The sequence below is a fragment of the Musca vetustissima genome, unplaced genomic scaffold (assembly GCF_032173495.1).
Source record: "Musca vetustissima isolate MV318-11 ecotype Yass unplaced genomic scaffold, APGP_CSIRO_Mvet_v1 utg8392, whole genome shotgun sequence".
Taxonomy (NCBI): domain Eukaryota; kingdom Metazoa; phylum Arthropoda; class Insecta; order Diptera; family Muscidae; genus Musca; species Musca vetustissima.
In genome coordinates this window covers 499,804-517,816 of record NW_026886187.1, presented here as the reverse complement: position 1 = coordinate 517,816, position 18,013 = coordinate 499,804, and the positions used below count along the sequence as shown (strand labels likewise).

The following is an 18,013-nucleotide window of genomic DNA, read 5'->3' as shown; positions in this document are numbered from 1 at the left end:
GAAATAAAATTTAAATTTAAGACGATCGGGACACGCCTTTGCCTTATTTTTTTATTTCTAGATGATATCATTGATCTCTTTTCATTCAGAGCCTCCTCCAAGGGTGTGGTTGAGTAGAGATCCCTGACTCCATTTTTCACAGCAGTACTTGGTCTAATCTCAATCGTATCCCCCGATGAGGGATTAACTAGAGCCACCTATGAACGAGATTTAGGAATTCTTGCAATAACAAAAATCTGTGTTTTATATTCGGTATGGGTTCTGATGAACTTTCCGATGAAATGGCGATGGTGAACCCTCATTCAAGTTTTCAAAGGTTTATTGTTTCAGAAACATTAGTCAACATGGAGCTGGGTTTCCATACTTTTGATTGCTCTTTTATTAGAGGAGTTACCTCTACAACCGCGGTTTTGTTTTGAAAATGAATAATTCGTGGTAGAATTAGCGGGGTCGATATCGTTGAGGAAGTAGCGATTGCAGAAATTGCAAGGCAGCCACAATTAAAGGGGGTAACTAAATCCTTTGTTTTGAGAGGAGGTTTGTTGTCTTTATCCCCAGTATGAGTACAATTACGATGACCTGGCAGCTAAGAATGAAAAAAAAAAAAACTGTTTCTGCGCCCAGGCATCAAAAAGGCTCTGACAGGAAACCGGAAACCCTACTGGGCTATTTAAGTGCGAAGTGACCTAAGATATTATGTAGAATTTGTATTTAGGAGCGCCAATTACACCTTGACGGTCTCCAACGATCATGGGATCATGGGTACCCGATAATGTTAGGCTTTCTACTATCAGTAACATTTCAACACGTCTATTAGCTTGAGAGTTGTTTCCTACGACGGTTGAGGCGACGTTTTAGTCAAGTCAAAAAACATTTTTACGCAGCCTAAATGTATAGGCATGTATACGATTATTGCGCATCGGCAAACATGGACTCTCGGTCATTTCCTTCCAATTTCTCCCACTGACTGTCCGTTACTGCTGTTTATTTGATTCGCAGTTACAAAAGGACACAAGCTTTGGACGCGTCCGATATCAGTACTGCTCCCTACTGCCTTTGAATATCATAAATTCGATTAATAGTTGGCTGAGGCTACCGTTTTTGATAAGGACTTAAACAATTAGATGTATTAATTTTTTTTCTAACCTGACAATTTTTATATGTTTTTAGGATCAGGGCTAGCTCTTTATACAAGTCATTTAAAAAATATATATAAAAGGTACACAAGTCTTTCTATATTTTTGAGCTCCTTGGGACCTCTAAAGGGGTTTCTATCTAAAGAAGCCTTTATAATAAATAAAAAACACATCAAAAGAGAGATGAGCCTAGGTAGAAGGCGACCTCTATATTATTCTTGGATATATAAAATACCACCTTCAATGGGTCTTTCAGAAAACCTTAAATGGGTCTCAGAAAACCTCCAAAGGTCTAATACAGTACGTATACAAAGGCCTATAAATGATTTTCTATCTACAGGAGACATGCATAGAGGCACTTCAGGTGTCTCCCATATATACATAGAAGTGAAGGGTTCTCGGAATACGTCTAAAGTCTCATTTATCCATAGAATGCTTACGATGGGTCTCCTACGGAAGGCTTCTGAGAGGACTTATTCTGCAGAAGACATCCGATCATTGATAGAGATGGGCAGTGGGTAAATACCCAAAGGGTAAATACCCAAAGGGTAAATACCCAAAGGGTAAATACCCGGTAAATTGGGTAAATACCCATTTGTGGGTATTTATTTGGGTATTTACTATATTGAATCGGTAATACAACATCTTGCACCCTATTTCCGGGTTTCTGTTATCAAATCGATTTAGAATGAATAGTTTTACGATACTTTAAAGACGTGGGTAAAAACTTGGGTAAATACCCGAGTTTTTACCCAAAAATTGGGCATAAACTCATTAACTGCCGAACCACTTGACATAGGCGGCCAAAATTTTGCACACATTCGGCAGTTAATGAGTTTATACCCAATTTTTGGGTAAATACTCAAAATAGGGGTACCTTTGTATGGGGGCTACCAGTAAACGTGGACCTACATACATAAAATTTTGCATGGACATTTGGTACCCAAAAAGAACACTCTGTGCCAAATTACAGCCAATTTGGCCTCAAAATGTGTCTAATAGGCTAAAAATACCTTAAATCAGGAGATACGGTTATATGGGGGCTATATCAAAACTTGGACCCAGGGACCCCATGTTGGATTTCTATATTTGCTTTGTCATTAGAAACAAGTGTGCAAAATTTTGGCCGCCTATGTCAAGTGGTTCGGCAGTTAGTGAGTTTATACCCAATTTTTGGGTAAATACTCAAAATAGGGGTACCTTTGTATGGGGGCTACCAGTAAACGTGGACCTACATACGTAACATTTTGCATGGACATTTGGTACCCAAAAAGAACATTCTGTGCCAAATTACAGCCAATTTGGTTGTAAAATGTGTCTAATAGGCAAAAAATACCTTAAATCGGAAGATACGGTTATATGGGGGCTATATAAAAACTTGGACCCAGGGACCCCATGTTGGATTTCTATATTTGCTTTGTGATTAGAAACATGTGTGCAAAATTTTGGCCGCCTATGTCAAGTGGTTCGGCAGTTAATGAGTTTTTACCCATTTTTCGGGTAAAAACTCGGGTATTTACCCAAGTATTTACCCACGTCTTTAAAGTATTGTAAAACTATCTATTCTAAATCGATTTGATAACAGAAACCCGGAAATAGGGTGTAAGATGTTGTATTACCGAGTCAATATAGTAAATACCCAAATAAATACCCGCAAATGGGTATTTACCCGGTATTTACCCACCCCTTGGGTATTTACCCGGTAAATACAATCTCTAATCATTGAGTGTGTTCCTGCTTATAAAAATACTTCTGGGCGTCATGTAGTTTTTACAGGATTTCTGTAATTGATTTCTCTGGAAGGTTGTATATCTCTGAGACTCCAATATAATTCTTTATCCCCAGAAAATCTTTATAGATTTTTTCGGCGGTTAAAGATCTTTAAAGGATTTCCTAATAAAAATATGTTAAAGTTGTATTTTGTGACCCGAAATTTCACATATCAAACATTTATGTTTGAGAATTTAGCTAGGCCATTGAGTTCATAAATAGCTAGAAAACCTACCCGAGGCCTTACATGGAAGTGGATCATCATGATCTGTGTGTATATTTTGTTCCGCAAAAATCTTCTATGCAGCAAATACTTCTAGGTTATTTCACACATGGTGAAACCTTTAAAAGATCTTAGTGGATATTCCGTAAGAAGTAGTACTCGATTTAAAATGTATCTGAGAGATATAAATATAAAATATACCATTATAAGGCATTTGTCAATTAGAATATCTATTTTGATATTTTGAGCTTTATTATAGATGAAAGGCCATCCTGAGGTCTTCTACAATGGTAGAAGGTTTTCTTATCCATAGAAGAATAAAAAACCTTCTTAAGAACTTCTGTAGGTGGAATACCACATGGGGGTCCACCCCCCTCCCCCCAAAATGATTTTTTCCCACAGTAAATTAAAGTTTGCCCCTGTGTACGTTGCTGCTGAGAGGAGTATACCTAAAAATATGGATTACTTTGAAAAGTTATTTTTTCGGAAGTTATATGAACAAATCTTCTGACTATATTAGATTTCTACAAGTCAGATTAATTGCATAAGGTCTCTAGAAGTTATTCTATTATTGTGAGAACTGTAAAAGGTTGTCCATCTATAAAAAATGTCTAGAAGTTATTCTAATAAAACAAACCTTGAAGTAACAAGTAAAACACTCCATGTACATAAGAAAACTCAATCAAAGGCTTCTTGAAAATTCTGCTCAAAACTCGAACTCTATCTGAAAAAATTCAGTTCAGTTTAGCTCGGCAATAATAATAACACAGCTGATATTGTTTTGTGTTAAGTCGATGCCTTAAGTGGACTTTAAATGTGTTGAATCTTATTATTATTATTATTTATTATTAAAATAAATATAAATAACAACAACGACAACAACCACAAAAGAATGAAAGAAAAAAATTAAAATGATTTTGTTTACATGCTCTCATTATTTCTTATTCAAAAAACCGAGATAAAAATTCATGTTTGTTGTAATGAAATCAAGAAAACGGATGGACTGATGGATGAAGAAGAATAAAGAAGAAAAATAAAACAACAAGAAAAATAACGAAGAAAATTGATAACTACAATGCAGGCAGGCAGTCAGTCACTTGCAGTTACAGAAGTCCGAACTTCGCTGGGCGTTTGCGATAATAAAGTCAATATTGAATGTGTAAACTTCTTCTTCTTCGTCGTCGTCGGTTACAAACAGCAGTATCCAAAAGTAAATTTAAAAATACCAGTTTCGTTCTCAAATATTTTCATGACAAATAAATGCAGAATTACCAAAACACCCAGTCGGAGAAATGCTGCGGCAGATAAAAACCTTCGGCTGGAAATAAACCCTACAGAAGTGATAACGACCTCTTTTTTTCCTTTCCCCATAACAGCAGTAATTATATATTTTAAAGAAACATTCAATTTTTTTTGTTAAAATAAAAAATACAAAAAAGAAAAACCATAACCAATGGTGAAGAAGAAGCTTGTAACAAAAACAACAACAATAAATGTGAATAAAAACAATTTCAACAACACCAACAACAACCAAAGAATTTTATATTCCAAAAAAAGAAAATACAGAAAAAACATGCAGCTGCAGAAATCCAAATCGACATATTTAATACAAATACAATAAGTTTTCCTGTTTAAAAAATAATAAAAAATAAAACAACAACAACAACAAATTAAATATATAAATAAAAGCCTTAAAACAAGTGCAAGAAAGAAGGAAAAGAAGAAGAAACGACAAAAATTTAACAATTTCTTCCTCTCTATATTAATAAATAAAAATAAAAGAATATTTATTAAAAATTTCTAAGTTACAACGGGCCTCACAACAACTCCAACATGCGTTTCACATATAATCAGTATAATGGCTACGATTCCGGTTATCGGATCCCTTCGAAAATCCACAACACCAATCTGAATCACAGTAACAGCAGCAGTAGTAGTAGCGGCAACAACAACAACAACCATGCCAGCCTCAATAGCCATCACCATCATCATCATCACACCAATGGCAATGGGAATTGCCTTGGCAGCACCAACATTGGCAACACCACCATCTCCTCCAACAGCAGCAACAGTAACAACAACAACACCAGCAATAGTCATTCAAATTCCGTTACCTATTATCATCCGTATTATAGAACTAATTTTGGTAAGCTGGATAACATTTAAGAAAAAATAATAATCTAAGAAAAAAATATTGAATTAAGATTTCGCAGGATGCATCTAAGAAATCTTCTACAAAAAATAGGGATTCGTTCTCTAGGGCTTCCCAAAAAATACACCTCACGTCTTTTTCTAAGGTATTACATAAATGTTAATTTTTGGATCACTTATAATTAGAAGACCCTCAGAATTTCTATAGATTGGTAATCTTCTGGAGGTCCTTCATAGATATAAGACTTCCTTTCTCAGTATACTTAAAAGACCTTCCTGAGGACTTTCAAAGAAGATAGGCATTTCTCTTCGTAATTATTAGCTTCTCCGATTTTTAATATATAGAAATTCTTCAGATAATCCACAGATGATAGAAGAACTTTCATAGGTCCTTTATAAATACAAGAAGACCCTGAGAACTTTCATAGATTCGATATCTTCTAGAGCTCTTTTCTAAATACGAGACTTCCTGAAGACCTCCATACTTATTAAAAATACCTTACTGAGGACTTCCAAAATAAAATTCCATTAAATTACTTTAGTTTATAAACTTCTTAAAGATCTTCTATAGGCGCAAGGGAGATTCATACTGGAAATAAAACTCCCATAGAGTGAGAACATTATCGATATTGTTTATAAACAAAGTCTCCTCAGATCCTTAATATAAGAAATTCTGCTGGGGACTTTTTCCTATGTCCATCATAGATTTGAGACTTTTTGGGAGGGAACCTTCCTGAGGACTTCAATATACGTTATTTTGATCTAGATGAGAGATTCTGATCACTTTTTTTATTCTAATAATACAAGTTCCAAAGGTGGATAATCTTTAAATTTATTTTAGATGGAATTTCTTGAGAGCTTCTTTCTGAGATCTTCAATATAGATTAGACTTCGTAAGATACAATTTATGACGTTCATTTGAAAAAAATCCTCTAAAAGATATCCTATAGATGGAATAGAAACTCGTTCTAGAATCTCTCTCATACAAATAACTACTTCTGATCTTCTACAGAAAATAAGATCTAGCTATGAATTGTATAGATACGAGACTTAATGAGAACCGTTACACTATAAAACTTTTCCGATATCCACAATACTTGGATGACGTCTTTCTGCTTTTTATAGAAGCAAGGCCGTAAATTATGTTCGTTTTTATCTCGAGATATATCTGGATATTCTGCTATAAATGCAAGAATATCCTGATAGAAAAAAATAATTTAGGTCTTCCATAGATCAAGAATATATATTTTTTAATTTTGGGAAACCTCCCAAAGAGGTTCGTTAATGAGAGACCACCAAATGTTGAGGTTTTACTCCAAAAAAATGTTCCATAAGAAGAATACTTTTCTAAGGTCTTCCTTAAATGCATTATTTTCTGAGACTTTCTAGAGCACAGGAAAAAATAATGAATATTTTCATAATTTAATTCTTTGTTGTTTTTTTTTAATATTGTACATGTACCTCGCTTAGGATACAAGTAAAAAATGCTTATAATCATGAGAAAGTCACTATTTTTTTAATGTAAACATTTCATTAACATCACAACTATTTTCCTACTTTGCTCTATTTATGCTCATTTGCTCTCTCTCTTTCTTTTCCCAAAAACAAATGCATTTCTCCCAAGAGAGTGGCCAACACTATTCATTGTTCGACTATGTTTTGTTTTGGTATCGTTCCCTGTCTCACCCCTCACTTGGTGGCTGTTAGTTTTGCAACCGTTTCTTTGACAACTGTTGCTCTTGTTTATGACCGTTGTCTCTCCGCACACTCGACTGTTGCTAGTTTTGCATTCTATTGTTTCAGACACTGTTACCGAACTCTGTATTTGTGTTATAAAATTCGCATATGCATTTTCCAAATTATTTCGATGTAAATGCTAAATACAACATAAAAAACATGTATTTATACGAGCCCAACCGAAAGGTTAACATTGTATATGTTTGTTCTAATGATGCAGAACATGAACATATAAGTAAATAAGAATAAAAAGACAAGAAAATAAGAAGAAAACATAAAATCAAAATAGAAATATTAAAACGACAAGAATTTATGTGTATAGAAACTCGCTAACACCACCACCAACAACACTCACACTCCCAAGTTGTTTTTCCGCTTTCTCTGAAAAGAAACATAAGTATATAGACTTCTATGAATTGCATTCATAAATGGCAAAAATCCCGACATTGGTAGATAAAAGAATCGATTCCATCTTTTCGATTTGTTTAGATGAAAAACATTTCAATTATGGAAACATTTCCTAATTCCTTCATAAAAAAAATACCCCTTATATATCTTTTACCGTCCTGTTAATATTATAGCTTAGGGACTGAAGACACCACCATTAAACGTTTGTGATATATTATACAAGAGGTCTTGCATAGGCAGAGGATATAGTTTCTATAGATTACAGATCAATCCATAGGTCATATATGGGTATAAAACCTTCATAATGTTTATCTAGACAGATGACTTGCGATGGTTCTGAAGAGTTCTATTGTTATATATTTTCAATTGTTCCACAGATCTTTTTTCTATAAATTGCAATCTTTTCTAGTTAGAATACCTTTCGAAGGATAAATAAAATACCCACTGGAGATCTGTGTCATATATATATATATATATATATATATTGCCCTTGAATAGTCTAATATTCGTACATGTGTTTACATAGAATACAACTTGGTATTTTATATTTAAACTACCATGATCTTCAATGTATATCGAAGGCATCTATCCATATACAAGCGACATCTACTCTACATTGAATACCCTTCGGAAATCATCTATTCATATAAGATCCGTCCCAAGTCTTCTATATTCTTCAGAGGCTTTATATATATAGAATATCCTTTTGAACTCTTCTATAACCAGAAGGATACTTAACACATAGAAGACCTGCAGCAGATTGAGTATATCCTCCGAGTGTCTACTACAAAGGTATCCGAAACCGGGGGGTATTTCAAACCTAGAAAACAATTCAGATGACATATAAATCTTGAGGACCCTTCGAAATAAAATTTTGAAGTAAATATTTAAAGTCCAGCCTCTTAAAAGTTCTAATAAAAATTTTTTGAAATCCTTGTTCTGAGGCTCTTCTAAACGTAGAAAACTTTTTGGAGGCCATCTACACCATAAAAGATATCCTCTCAAGGGCTCTTATATATAGAGGATTCCTTGGAAATCTTCTACATATCAAAGAATTTTTACACTTAGACGAACATTTCGCAGACATCAACACCTAGACCCTCCGGAGTTCATCTATACATAGAAAAGCCATCAAAGAACCATTCAAAGGTCTTCTAAACCTTAAAGACACCTCAGATGACATATAAATCCGAAGACCCAACGGAAAAAAATATTCTTAAAGGCTTCTGAAAAAATTTTAAGTACAGACTCTAAAAACATGCAATAAAAATATTCTTTGAAAAATCCACGCTCGGAAACTCTTTCATTTACTTGCCGTAGTCAGACGTGTTTTCTTGAAGCTCCGAAATATTCTGCAAACTGCGGTCCCCTACGCCAATCAGCAAGCTCAAACAACATTTGGATTCCAGGAAATATAACCTTACACCGTTTGCTTAATGTAAACAAGCAATAACACAGCGGTGAATATAAACAAATCACATTTTACAAAAAAAAAATCTCTTTACAAATTGTTAAATTCCATTGGAAAATATAATTGATACTAACATCAACAAAGATAAAAACAAACAACAGTGCTACTCTTCTATCGAACCTACAACGATAACACTTCAAACAGCTGGCGATAAAAGTGAGTTATCGATGATTCTGTGTTACATTTTACAACACTGGATCGTAAAAATCAAATGAGTGCTAAGAGAACGCTGTTATCGACATCTCCTGAAGAAACAGTCAACACTCCCAAAAAAAGACAACCACTCAGCAACATGTCTCAAAATACTCAAGATGTTTTTTCGTGGAACGGTTTGAGGGAATTGTTAGATGAGAAGCTACAGGATGTTGCAAGAAAGGACGATTTAATAGCAATGAAAACAGAAATAAGTGAGTTGAAAGAAGAGAATTTAAAACTTAGAGAGGAAATGAAAAAATTAACTGCCCGCTTGGAAACCGTGGATAAGAGATCACGACTATCAAATGTCGTAGTTAGTGGTTTAAGTTGCACTACATCTACACTAGCCAGAAAGGAATTTTTAAAAATATGCTCAAATGATTTAAAAGTCGATATTGATGTTATAAGTACACGCATGGTAGCATCTGGAAAACTTTTTGTATTTAGTCTGGGAACATGCAGTCAAGCACAAAGAGTTTTATCCTCAAAAAGATCCTTATATGGGAAGAAAATTTATATTCAACGTGACTTCACAGAAAGCGAACAAAGCGTGAGATATAACATGCGTAAACTCAAAAACGAAATTTTAAAAAAGAGGAGCGATATTAAAGTCAATTTAGCTGATTTCTCCATTTTCATAAATGATAAACGTTTTTATTGGGCCGATGGAAAAATAATAGCCCCAACTGAGAGTGACGTCACTTTCTTAACTGATATACTGGGTAATACAACATTTGAAGTCTCCTCTAAAGAAAGTATTTATAAAACTAATAGTTCATACACATCTAATTCACAATAGCAATGCAAATCGTACCATTTATTAGCATACAATGTTTCTAATCTTCAAAAAGCTTTGAGTTTTGGAAATTTTTTAAAATATATCAATAAATTTGAGATTTTCTTCTTGTTTGAAACTCATGTGGAAGTAAATAAAACGTCATATTTTTCGTCATTTTTTAAAAATTATTATATCCATTGGATTAATGCAACCAAGGTAAATAGATACGGTCGTGCAAGTGGCGGGTGCCTGTATGGCTTTAAAAAGGATGTTAAAAGCATACTTGAACTAGAGTTCGTTAATGTCAATGGTTTTACAATTTTATCTTCTAAGCTTAATGGATGTGTTTTTTATATAATCCCTTCATACTTGAATTGTACAAATTGGAATAGAGATGCGGAGCGTCTTAATAACTTTTTACAAGACTTCTTACCAGAAAATTTCTGTATTGTGGGTGATCTAAACGCAAGGATTGGTGAAGAGCAGATTCTAGACAATAATATTATTCAAAACTACCCTAATATAAATGAATATCGACAATCGAAAGATAAATGTATTAATACAAATGGCAGAAAACTTCTAAAAATTGTTGAAGATTTTGGAGGTATTATTTTGAATGGTAGAACATTTGGAGATATTGATGGTAATTTCACATTTTGTGGTGTAATGGGGAGTTCGGTAATTGATTTATATATATGTTCATTAAATTTTTTGCAGTTTGTTTCAACTCTTAGTGTGGATACTAAAATCTTCTCAGATCACCTACCTCTTAACTTAGAAATTAAATTACAAACTAATATTAGAAATAATATTGAAAGCAACCATATGTCGATGGAGAAACTGCTTTGGAGAAACAAATACAAACTTCAGTATGAACGTAACATGAATTCATTGTCCGCTAACTTAACCTATTTTTCAAACCCCTCGTCAAATTGTATGATCGAACAAATAGTAGCCATAATAAAAGAAAGTAACGCCAACAGAACTTCGAAATCTGTGTTTGAACCTAGTCAAAAGTGGTTTGATTGGAAATGCTTCCGATCAAGAACGATTATGAAAAGGCATTTAAAAAAGTATCGTAGATCACACACGTCAGAGAATAGACAAAATTATTTTCAGTCAAGAAATGCATTCAGATTGCTTTGCTCTGAAAAGAAAAGAGATTTTTACAACAACAACCTTAAAAAATTGGATTCGGTCAAATGTAGTAAGGATTGGTGGGCATTATCGAAAAGTTTGAAGAATAAAATTTCGTCCCCGAGAGGAAATCTTACAGTTGACCAATTTAAAACACATTTTGAGCATATTTTTCAAGGCAATATAAACGGTCAATCTATAAGTTGGTGCCTCCCATATTTTGTTGACCCATTTTTGGACTCTCCTTTTGAGTTTTTTGAATTAAAAAATGTGGTGAAGTCTCTAAAACAAAATAAATCACCGGGTCAAGATGGAATTCCTTACGAGTTTTATAAATTTGCTCCTGATAGTTTTTTAAAATATGTTCTATTTGTTTTTAATAGGATATTTTTGCATGAGGAAATTCCTGTGTCTTTTAAACAATCAATATTGATACCTCTATTCAAAAAAGGGGATCTCAATTGTGTCACTAACTACAGAGGGTTGTCATTAATGGATACAGTGTCTAAAATTTTCAATAATATCCTATTAAACCGTATAACCAGTTGGCTTACGCGAAATAATATTCTTAATGAATTCCAAGCTGGATTTCGTAAAAACTATTCAACAGTTGACAATATTTTTAACATTGTGAACATTGTTTCGCTTCAAAATAATATAAATAAACGCACATATACATTCTTCGTTGATTTTTCGAGTGCTTTTGATTTAATCCCTAGAAACAGCCTATTTTACAAGCTATCTATTATGGGTCTGTCGTCAAAAATAATAAGAATTATTCAGGGCATATACGATAACACGACAACGAAAATCTGGGATGGAAATTTTTATTCAAATTCGTTTTCTGTAAACTCAGGCGTGAAGCAGGGATGCATACTAAGTCCAACACTTTTTTCTTTGTATCTTAATGATTTACCAGATTCTTTACCTGGAGGTATAAATGTGGCAGATACCAATATTAAAGTTTTACTTTATGCAGACGATATTGTAATCATGTCAGATACTCCAAACGGCTTACAACAAATGATAAATGCGCTCGAAATTTACTGTTGCAAATGGGACTTAAAAGTTAATTTAACCAAATCAAAAGTGTTAGTTTTCCGGAAAGGTAGTATAATATCTCCACATTTAAAGTGGCACTATGCTGGTCAGAATATAGAAATCGTTAACAGATATAATTACCTTGGAATTGAACTAACACACAATTTATCTTTCAATTCACATTTGCAATCAAAACTCATTTCTTCTAAGATGGCTATTAATTCAACATGGTCTAAATATATAAAAAATCCAAAAATAAGTAAGAGCAATAAACTGAAAATTTTTAATGCATGTTCAAGATCTATAATGTTTTATGGCGCACAGATATGGGGGTTTGAAAAAAAGGATAACGTGGAAAAATTGATTCGATTTTATATTAAAAGAATGTTGTACCTTCCAAATAATACCCCGAACTATATGCTACACCTAGAAACTGGCCTTCCCTCCCTATACAGCCAAACCTTAAAAATGCATTTTTGCTATATAAATAGAGTCTTGCGATTAGATTCCCATAGATTACCCCGCATTCTTGCTGAGAAAATCATGGAAAATAACATTTATTGGGCAAGAGCATGGTCCGACATATGTGAACAATTGCAATATCGTCCTCCTAACAATAATGTACCAATAAGTAGTTATTGGAAGGAGATTATTGATGCATTAATTGTTAGTGAACACAATGACTTTTGCAATAGTGCATTGAATTCACAATCACATGATTTGTACTCTCGTCTAGAATATAATAATATACCATTTCTAACCAAGGATTTATCTACACATGCAACAAGTTGGATTATAAAAGCCAGAGGGGGATTACTTGATCTTAACTCAAAATTTTTTACAAGAAATAGTAACTCAAATGACATCTGCACGATTTGTAATCTAAACGAACCTGAAAACACACAACACTTTATTGGTATATGTCCTATCTATTCGGTATACAGATTCCAATTTTTTGGAAAATATGTGCTTACAGAATATGAAGTATTGGATGCTTTAAATGGTACGGATTTTGTTTCTCTATATAAATTTATATTGGCATGTAATAAATATAGAAAACTTATAGTTAATGAATATAGTTAATAATTTTGCAAGTAAATATTAAAAAAAAATCAATGTTGTATACACATAAGGCAACAGCTATAAAGCTATGCCAATTATAGATGTAAAACACAATTAATTATCATTTAATATGCATTTAAATTATATTAGTATTAATATAAAGTGTAATATCATCTATTAATAAAATAAAAAAATAAAAAAAAACTCTTTCAAACGTAGAAAACTTTTCGAAAGCCATCGACACCGCAAAAACATTCTGAGGCCTTCCATACCATTCGAATGTCTCCCATACATACAAGATATACTCCGAGGATTTACACCTAGACGAAAATTCCGCAGAATTCAACACCTTAATCCTTCGGAAGTCCTCTATACATAGAAGACCCATCAAAGAAGCATTCAAAGGCTTTCTAAACCTGACATATAAATCTGGAAAACTCCTTCGGAAAAAAATATTCATAAATGTCCCTGATTTTTTTTAAAGTCAGACTCTAAAAACTTCTAATAATAATACCCTTTGAAAAATCCACGCTCTGAGACTCTTGCAAACGTAGAAAACCTTACGAAATCCATATACGCAACAAAGCCTATCGGAGGTCTTCTATACCAGTCGATTGTCTTCAAATTACCACGCTCTGAGAATCTTCGAAACGTATAAATCCTTTCGAAATCCATCTACAATAAAAAACCTTCCGGATGTCTTCGAATGACTGTCATTCATATGATATGCTCGAAAGGACTTCTATGCATAGAAGATTTCTTGAAGGTCGTGTATATTAAAGAGCCATTTTAACCACATAAGACTCCCCGAACATTACGCAGATTTCAACACCTAGATCCTCTAAACATAGATGATCTATCAAAAAACCATTCAAAGGACCCTTAGGAAGTTTTCTCGAAGTCCTTATGGTCTTGTAGAAATGTGGAAAGCCATTCGGAGTTTACAGAGGATTGTGAACTAATATCAAGCCTCGTCTTTAGTGTATGATATCTTGTAAGTATAGAAGACATCTGATAGTTATTTCATTCATTTAAGACCACTCTGAGATCTTCTCTGTGTAAATAATTTTTGAAAGTTATTATCTCTACCCTGGAACATCTCTAAAGTCTCTGAGAGCTATTCGGACTCGGTCAAATATCCCCTTCCTAGCTGGAATCTAAAAGCCCTTCAAACCGTTTTTTTATAATAGAAGACCCGTTGAAGGTATTTATACTCTTCACCACACTGTGGTACGGGGTATTATGTCATTGTGCATATGTTTGTAACAGGCAAAATAGACACATGGCTCCTTTTGAGAATATGCATAGAATCACTTTTTAAGTCGATTTATGCATGTCCGTCCGTCCGTCTGTCTGTCTGTCCATGCTAAATTGTAAACCTGACCTGTACATTACAGGTCGCATTTATAATCCGAATTGGATGAAATTTAGCACAGGTCACTTATTCGGCCCAATGACGAACCCTATTGAAAGTGGGAAAAATCGGTTCAGATTTAGTTATAGCCCCCATATATATGTTCGTCCGATTTTAGGTAAATAGTGCACCAACGTCCCTATATATACTTCGATTGGCACGAAAATTGGCACAGCGTAATGAATTAGGTATAGAATGATGTATGATAAGTTTCCTGAAAATCGGTTCAGATTTAGATATAGCTCCCATATATATCTTCGTCCGATTTAATGTAAATGATCCACCAAAATCCTTATATATCTTTCGATTTGCACGAAATTTGACACAGCATACTGAATTAAGTCTAGAATGATGGGTGCAAAGTTTCATGAAAATCGGTTCAGATTTAGATATAGCTCCCATATATATTTTCATCCGATTTTAGGTAATTGGTGCAACAAAGACCCTATATATCATTCGATTTGAACGAAATTTGGCACAGCGTAATGAATTAGGTATACAATGATGTGTGTTAAGTTTCCTGAAACTCGGTTCAGATTTAGATATAGCTCCCATATATATTTTCGTCCGATTTAAGGTAATTGGTGCCCCAAAGTCTCTGAAAACCATTTGATTTGCACGAAATTTGTCATAGCATAGTGAATTAAGTCTAGAATGATGTCTGCCAAGATTCGTGAAAATCAGTTCAGATTTCGACATAGCTCCCATATATATCTTCGTCCGATTTAAGGTAATTGGTGCACCAAAGTCCCTATACATCTTTCGATTTGCCCGAATTTGTGTATAGGGTACTGAAATGAGTCTATTATTTTTATTAAATTTGAGGGTAATTTTAAAATCTCTCTCTTCAATTCGGATATGCAAGTCATGCTTATTACTTGGATTAAGCGGTTAAGCGAAAGAAATTCGCCAGTAGCCGAAACTATATAAGTACCTTCTTGATCTTTGAACCCACTAAATGGCAGTAACCCCCACCTCCTCGCAATACTCAAATGGGCAAACGTACACCCAAACAAACATTTCAAATCAAATCAAATTGGCCATAAACAAAGTAAAAACAAAAAATTAAAAACGTCTAGACATTTTTAACAACTTGCAAATCGCGATCTAGTTTAAATTTCTGCCGAATTTGCCGCTGGCTGTAATTCCCATTATAATGGAGGGGCGGCTATGGTTGTTTCTCAGGGCTACTTGCTTTTGGTTTCAAACATTTTTTTTACAAGTTTACGAAATGTAAACAAACCCGCAAACTACAACAACAACAACATCGAACTGAAGTGAAAACAATTTTTGGGTTATACCTGACGAATCTAACTGAGTGACTAACTAACTGTCGACTTTGCCCAGACGGTTTATGGTTCAAAACATTCAATTCGACGGTATGTCTTACCGTCCATTTATCTGTCGTTCCGTCGTCGTAATGATTGTCTGTTTAAAGTCTAGGTGTGTTGTTTTTTGTAAATGTTTGCTGTTGTTGTATTTCTTGTTTCTTCTTCGTCTTCTTCTTCAAACCTTTATTCACGTGTGTTAAGGCATTTCATCATGCCACGAAATGTTTGCCCTGCTCTGCTGGCAGGGCAAACATTTCGTTGTTAACTTGGTTATTTGGAGATTATTATGGTTTGACTGTCTGTCCCGAACCACCTGTAACAAACATCGTCGTAAAATAACTTGTCTACGCCACTAGCATTTGATACCGTAACAAGATCATGCCAGTTCTTGCTTTCTTTCCATCTGTAATCTTTTGTTGTAATATTACACTTCGTTTTCGTTTTCAACGAAAAACTATGACCTAATGACGAAGAACCGGAATTTGGTGGTGTTTGGGGTTTGGAAAGTTTAACGACTTTACAAATAAATGTTTGGGAATGTTTGAAAGTTTTTTGTTTTTATTTTGTGTTTGTCTCAATTTCGTTGGAATTTTGAAAATCGAATTTAAATTCCATCAGAGCGTATGAGGAGGTTTACCTATTTTTTTCAACATCATAAAAAAGTTTGTCAGAGTTTATGGATAAACCGGATTTTTTTCAATAGGTTCTAGACTATTATATGGTTAGTGGAGCTGTGTTATAATCGGAAATTAGTAAAGATGTGGTTTTGGAAACATGTTTGGATAGGTTTAGTTCTACCAGAAATGCATCGGATTTTATTTTACCTTGAAAATGTTTTTCAACTTAAATGTTTGGAGAGCAGCTCAAAATCGACGTCAGGGAACGAAGCCAGGGACGCCTTCGAAAAGAAAAATAAATTTAACAAAATACTTTTTTTAGCATTCGTCATAGCCCGCAAGCGAACGAAACGCAAAATGTAATTTTGCAATCTATTCTACGAATATATGAGTTTTCCTGGGGTATCTCACAAATATATGCGATCTTGTGCAGATCTTTAGTGAATAGGTATCTTAACAAATGTATTCCATACCTCGAAGAGATCTGAAAGTTCTTCTAAATATATGAAAGAAAAATCGTAAAGGTCTAATGCTAAAATTTGCTAAAAAAATTTACGCCTTGAGGGCTTTGGAAAAAATATTATTAAACTACTATTTTCCAAAATCTACGCCCTGAAAGCTTTTAAAAAAGTATTCTTAAAAAATCTACGCCTTGAAAGCTTTTGAAAAATTATTCTTAAAAAAAATTTCCGACTTGAAAGCTTTTGAAAAAATATTCTTTAAAAAATCTACCCCTTCAAAGCTTTTGAAAGAATATTCTTTAACAAATTGAAAGCTTTTGAAAAAATATTCTATAAAAAATCTACGACTTGAAAGCTTTTGAAACAAATATTCTTTAAGAAATCTACCCCTTCAAAGCTTTTGAAAGAATATTCTTTAACAAATCGAAAGCTTTTGAAAAAATGTTCTTTAAATATATATTCTTTAAAAAATCTACGCTTTGAAAGCTTTTGAAACAATAATCTTTAAAAAATCTGCGCCTTGAAAGCTTTCGAAAGAATAATTTTTAAAAAAATTTACGCCTTGAAAGCTTTTGAAAAAATTTTCTTTAAAAAAATTTACTCTTTTGAAAAAACGTTCTTTAACAAATTGAAAGCTTGTGAAAAAATATTCTTTAACAAATTGAAAGCTTTTGAAAACATATTCTTTAAAAAATCTACGCCTTGAAAGCTTTTGAAAAAATATTGTTTAAACAAATCTACGCCTTGGAGACTTCTGATTTTTTAAATATTTAAAAAAAAATCTACACCTTGAAAGCTTTTAAAAAGGATTATTTCAAAAATCAACGCCTTGAAAGCTTTTAAAAAGAATTCTTTAAAAACCTACACCTTGAAAGCTTTTAAAAAGAATTCTTTAAAAAATCTACGCCTTGAAAGCTTTTCAGAAGAGTTCTTTAAAAAATTAACGCCTTGAAAGCTTTTAAAAATAATTCTTTAAGACATTTACGCCTTGAAAGCTTTTAAGAAGAATTATTTAAAAAATTTACGCTTTTAAAAATAATTCTTTAAAAAATTTACGCCTTGAAAGCTTTTAAAAAGAATT

The 18,013-nt window shown here is 33.3% G+C and overlaps 1 protein-coding gene across 1 annotated transcript in view; it reads left to right on the top strand.

The window, feature by feature from the left end:
- The first annotated feature begins 4,962 nt into the window (after positions 1-4,962).
- LOC133333674 (nuclear factor of activated T-cells 5) overlaps positions 4,963-18,013 on the top strand; it is an 89,999-nt gene continuing 76,948 nt past the window's right edge. The window contains exon 1 of the mRNA XM_061541962.1: positions 4,963-5,275. Within this exon, the coding sequence (XP_061397946.1) occupies positions 4,963-5,275 (313 nt within the window). The remainder of the gene's footprint in view (positions 5,276-18,013) is intronic.